At 40.5% G+C, this 4,946-nt stretch overlaps 1 protein-coding gene across 5 annotated transcripts; it reads right to left on the bottom strand.

Annotated features, from left to right (window-relative positions):
* LOC121551429 lies at positions 1-4,669 on the bottom strand. Of its 5 annotated transcripts, none has more exons than XR_005997063.1 (6): positions 4,570-4,655; positions 3,869-3,950; positions 3,597-3,686; positions 2,210-2,362; positions 1,768-1,806; positions 1-1,556 (listed from the first exon to the last, which is right to left on the bottom strand). XR_005997063.1 is itself a non-coding variant. In XM_041864075.1 (6 exons), exons 2-6 carry the CDS (start codon positions 3,933-3,935, stop codon positions 1,492-1,494), a joined length of 615 nt encoding a protein of 204 aa, XP_041720009.1. In that variant the 5' UTR covers positions 3,936-3,950; positions 4,570-4,669; the 3' UTR covers positions 1-1,491. The 5 variants fall into 5 exon arrangements, 4 of the variants coding, with proteins under 4 accessions (XP_041720009.1, XP_041720008.1, XP_041720010.1 ...); XM_041864075.1 differs by having other exon boundaries at positions 2,297-2,362; positions 3,309-3,686; positions 4,570-4,669; XM_041864074.1 differs by having other exon boundaries at positions 3,309-3,686.
* Between the last annotated feature and the right edge of the window lie 277 nt (positions 4,670-4,946).

Genomic DNA, 4,946 nt, shown 5'->3' with positions numbered 1-4,946 from the left:
GATGGGAGAAGACTGAGGATGGATCAACAACATTGAAGTGACTCCACAATAATAACCTAAATGACAGTGAAAAGATTAATACAAATATTGTTGCATCAAGGCACTAAAGTAATACTGCAAAAAAAACAGAGCAAATACACTTTTTGACCTAGGTGCAATGCCTTATCTTTGGGGCAAATCCAACACAACACATCACTGACTGCTTATTTTCAAGGATAGAGGTGGCTGATTCATGGTATGGGTATGCTTGACATCAGCAAATACTGGGGAGTTTTTCAGGATACAAAAAAATGGGATGGAGCTAAGCACAGGTAACATCCTAGAGGAAAACCTGCTTCACACCAGACACTGGTCGAGAAATTCACCATTCAGCCAGACAATAACCTAAAACACAAGGCCAAATTTACACTGGAGTTGCTTACGTAGAAGATAGTGAATGTTCCTGAGTGGCCAAGTTACAGTTTTGTACTTAAATCTGCTTGAAAATCTATGGCAAGACTTGAAAATGGCTGTCTAGCAAGGATCTCCAACACCTTAACAGAGCTTGAAGAATTTTGAAAAGAATAATGGACAAATATTGCACAAAACAGGTGTGCAAAGCTCTTATGAGACTTACCCAAGACCCACAGCTGGTGTTTCTAACATTTATCGACTCAGGGGGTTGAATACGTAAAGGTATTTTAGTGTTTTATTTTTCAAAAATCTTTGAAAACAATGTTAGAATTTTTCTTCCAATTTGACAGAGTATTTTATGTAATGACACAAACACACAGGACAAAACCCCAGCCAGATCTCTCCAGACCAGCCTGCACCCCCCACCACCAAACCACAGGACAAAACCCCCTCTCCAAAATGACAATTAAATCAATTTGAATCCCACTTTGTAACAATAAAATGTGAAGAAATCTAAGGGGGTTGAATACTTATCATACCTACAGTGCCCATGTCCAGTTCCAGAACCATGACACAGGAAAACACTGGGCCTAATGGAACAGAGGCATGTCAACTAAAGCAACTCTCAAATCCACTAAAACCCAATATTGGCTTCTGAATAAATTACTTACTCAAATTGTGATGCACAAAATATGTGTTTGGTCAAGATCAATTTCACACACTGCTACTGGGTCACACTAGTGTCTTCACTGTCAAATCAATGTCCACTAAATATGTGCATATGCATGTGTCCTTCCACAGATAGTCCTATATACTCTCATTTCAGGTTTTATTCACAATAGATCATATTTTTTATGAAAGAATAATCTGGTGTGGTTAACAACTACAGACAATGCTGTTAATACTGTTAGCTTGGTAGCAGGACAATGAATGGACTCTTTCTCCTGCAGAGGTGGAACAGAATAGAGTGTTGCGCCAGATTTTTCCATTTTCCAGGCAAAGCAGTCACATTCAGTTAGCTGGTTGACATTTAAGACAGAGCAGACATGACACCGACAGGGAAGAGAGCCCATAGCACTCCTGATAATACATCTGTCGCTACAGAAACAGTCCTGTCATGGCGCTGAGGTCGTGCTCTGCTGGGACTGCTGTATCCTCAGGCTCTGGTTCCATAGGAGACAATAGGAATACCAACACTGTTATACACTATTTTACTGTACACATTTTATACATAATATTTCACTGTTGGCACTACAGTTTACTGTACACATTTTATCCCTTGCATTTTATAAACAGCATTTTACTATACATTTGATAGTTTTGACAGGAATCCCTGTTCCATTAGGTAGATGAAAATAATAAACACAAACATACCTTCTGCCACAACAGAGTCCTCCTGTGTCAATGGTTCATCTGGAAAGAGAAACCAGAAGCAGCCTTTTACAGGGGTTGATACTGTGTGCTCTACCATGGTTTGTGATTTATCACGCACTGACAATACAATAACAAATCCTGAATTCCTTTCTGGGAAGGAGGAGGAGAGGAATAGAGAAACTAAAACACAATTCAAACTAAGCTCAGTCCTCTTGTCTGATGAGTTAGTTCTCCATTCCACTTATTATTTAGCAACATCCTGGCATTTAGCCAGCACAGGAAGTACTCTACTAATCTTCCCAGACCTCTGCATTCCTCTCTGCGGAGACTTTCGAAAGCAGGGTCGTGTTCACTAGGCACGAAATGGAAAGAAGTGATCTGAATAAAGTCTTGAAGCGTTTTGCAACAGTGTGCCCTAATGAACATGACCCTGGGTGCTCACGTTGTCTGAGTCTTATGGCTTGAAACAGCTTGAGAAGCAGCAGTCCAATGGCAAGAGAGCCTACTACCACAAATACAGCAGCCACACCCATGTAACTGTTCTTTGGAATTTCCTTTTGAGTCCCAGGATTTTCAGGATTCTCAAGGGCTGTTTCTGTAACACATACAAAATCAGAAGTGAAAATCAAGTCACATTCAGGGATGCGATCAATTAAGTCATGTTTGTAAGGTATTGGTTTAAAGGTAGCTGTCAATTTATATAATATATGGACAGTAATAGACGGTAATGTCAGAAAAGCAAGAATTCTTGATGGATCCTCTGCACAGTGGAAATCATGACGTAAAAAGGAGAATACTATATTGTTACACTGTGAGGAGATATGATGCAATGCACTGTGTGACCGCCACACTGGTGCCACAGCTGTCTCTCTACATTATGTCCAATGAGTACAAGCACTGAGAAAATCCTTGCCATAGACATACAGTAAATGCTGACAAGATTTTACACTAGTAGGCTAGTCTAACTGTAATCATCCCTTCACAAGGAATGACCCCCCCTCCCAGCCCCCTTGAGCTGTCCACCACGTGTTCTATGTAAGAGGATTACTGGGGACCCCCCCGAGTCACTAAGTCATCAATAAGTCTTGTCATTCACAAATAAGAAGTGGATTTACTGGCAGCGATTTCTAACAAAGATTAAAGGCCAACTTTGAACTCTATGGTAATGGCTGTGGTGTAGACCTGTGCAGTGGACAAGAGGCTTGTGTTGTTTAGACACCAGCTGGTACTGGCTTTGTCTTTCCGTGGGGTGAAATTGACCTTCAAATCACCTCTATGGTAGTACTATATTAATTAGATAATACAATTAGAAAAGAACAGGACAGGTTTATTGTCTTCTGGGAAAAAAATATTGTGGACTGTGCATTGAACCAGTCCTTCTCAGATACATCTGAAAATGTGAGTTGCATTTAATTGTTAAATAAAAGTAAATGGTCAGTGTTAGTTTTGAATTCAAAGTCCCTTCTTCACAACCTATGTGTAAGGACCTGAGTTTTTCCTGACTGGGAAATACTCAGGGACTGTAAAAGCTTTGAGCTCACCTGTGACATTCAGCATGATGGTGCACTTTGTGTTTCCACTGTTAGTGTTCACCACGCACTCATACTGACCCACGTCTTCAGGCTTGGTTTCTTTGACCAACAGGGACACAACTTGGTCTTTCTCATTGGCAAAAAGCTGATATTTTGGGCTCGGCGGCATCCTGGTATCAGAGGATTGTTTATTGATTATGTTGGATTGGAACACAGGTTTATCTTCGTGATCACCATTGTGGTCCAGCTTCCACAACACAACCCACTCTATCTCTACATTACCAGGGGATTTCTCACCAAACTTCACAGAGCACTGTAGGACTGCATCCTCCCCAGATTCCACCTGGATGACCTGCTTTAACTTTAACTCTGGGCCCTGACTTAGACCTGTTTAAGCAATAGATAGACAAACAAAATTAAACAGCACTGTAGGACTGTAGTATAGAAAATATTACGACTGACAAGTGTAGTTTGGGTTTAAAAAAAACTCCTAGACCATTTGGTGTGAGCATTTTGGAAGTTGTAGTGTAGGCAAAAGTATTACAAATTGTGCCTGCAGAATGCCTTACTTTTGGATGTCTCAGTCCCTGTGGTGAGGACAAACATGAGAGTGGACAATCTGACGACCAATGCCATGTTAGGGCTTTTCTCCTTAGTAGAAAAACAAACAAGGCTTCTGAGAAACAGTGGTCTCTCCACAGGAAAAGGTTTACACCTGACAACAATCAGTGGTTGAGCCAAATTAATCAGAGAGACAGTGGATAGCCTGAATAATATACATTGACTAATAAAAGCGTTGACCTAATGAACACGCTCTTCTTGCTTACTAAGCGAGCAAGGTCAATGTATACAAATAAAGTCGCACTCTATATACGCTCGCAACAATTTAAATAGGAAACCTAATAACCAACGTTTTGGCAATAATCTATTTTTATTCGTGAAATAATACTTAGTGTCGAATAACAGTTAAACGCTTACTTACGGGCACTTCAACAATGCAGAGTAAGAAATTAGAAATAGAAAATTAAAACACGCAATACAAGTGATAGTAGTGTAAAAACAAAAACATCACTGCATTGCCGAAACGATTGTTATTAGGTTTACCCATTACATTGTTGGGAGCATATAGTGTGCGACTTTACTTTTCATAGTTTACTCTGTTAGTCAGCAACTCTACAAACATTTGTGGGTGTGCCATGCGTTTTACTAGACTATGTTCAAAGTCACGAACAAAAGTTACAGCTGCATAAATCAACAACATAATACTTACAAATAGATTCCGAACTCCCTATAGCCCAGTCCTCAAGAACAATTCTCATGAGCCACGAAAATACTTTCTTCTTCTTCTTCTTCTTCTTCTTCTTCAGTGCGGTTTATCGGCGGTTGGCATCCAACGTCATGGTGCATTACCGCCACCTACCTTACTGGAGTGTGGGCCAGAGACGGGGAGAAACTAAATCCTACTTGCCAGCCCCGTTGCTCTTAAAAAAGATAACAAAATATTTGAAACTATATCTAATGACGTTCTAGGCCTCTGCCTTGCTCATTGAAACTTCAACATCAACATCCCCACTACTAAGTGCTTGTTTAGCCTGTTCATCTACTGCCTCGTTCCCCTCCACCCCCACATGGGCTGGAAACCAAGTA

The sequence above is a fragment of the Coregonus clupeaformis genome, unplaced genomic scaffold (genome assembly GCF_020615455.1).
Source record: "Coregonus clupeaformis isolate EN_2021a unplaced genomic scaffold, ASM2061545v1 scaf0618, whole genome shotgun sequence".
NCBI classification, from domain to species: Eukaryota; Metazoa; Chordata; class Actinopteri; order Salmoniformes; family Salmonidae; genus Coregonus; species Coregonus clupeaformis.
The sequence above is the reverse complement of the archived record's forward strand: the minus strand, read 5'-3'. Positions and strand labels throughout refer to the sequence as shown.

Bases quoted from the DNA above. Each gene is read 5' to 3' on its own strand.
- LOC121551429 (XM_041864073.1), bottom strand. From the start codon at position 3,935: ATGGCATTGGTCGTCAGATTGTCCACTCTCATGTTTGTCCTCACCACA. The intron at 3,687-3,868 runs GTAAGGCATTCT...TTGCTTAAACAG, and splicing joins AGGGACTGAGACATCCAAAA to GTCTAAGTCAGGGCCCAGAG. The intron at 2,363-3,308 runs GTGAGCTCAAAG...TATGTGTTACAG, and splicing joins CATCATGCTGAATGTCACAG to AAACAGCCCTTGAGAATCCT.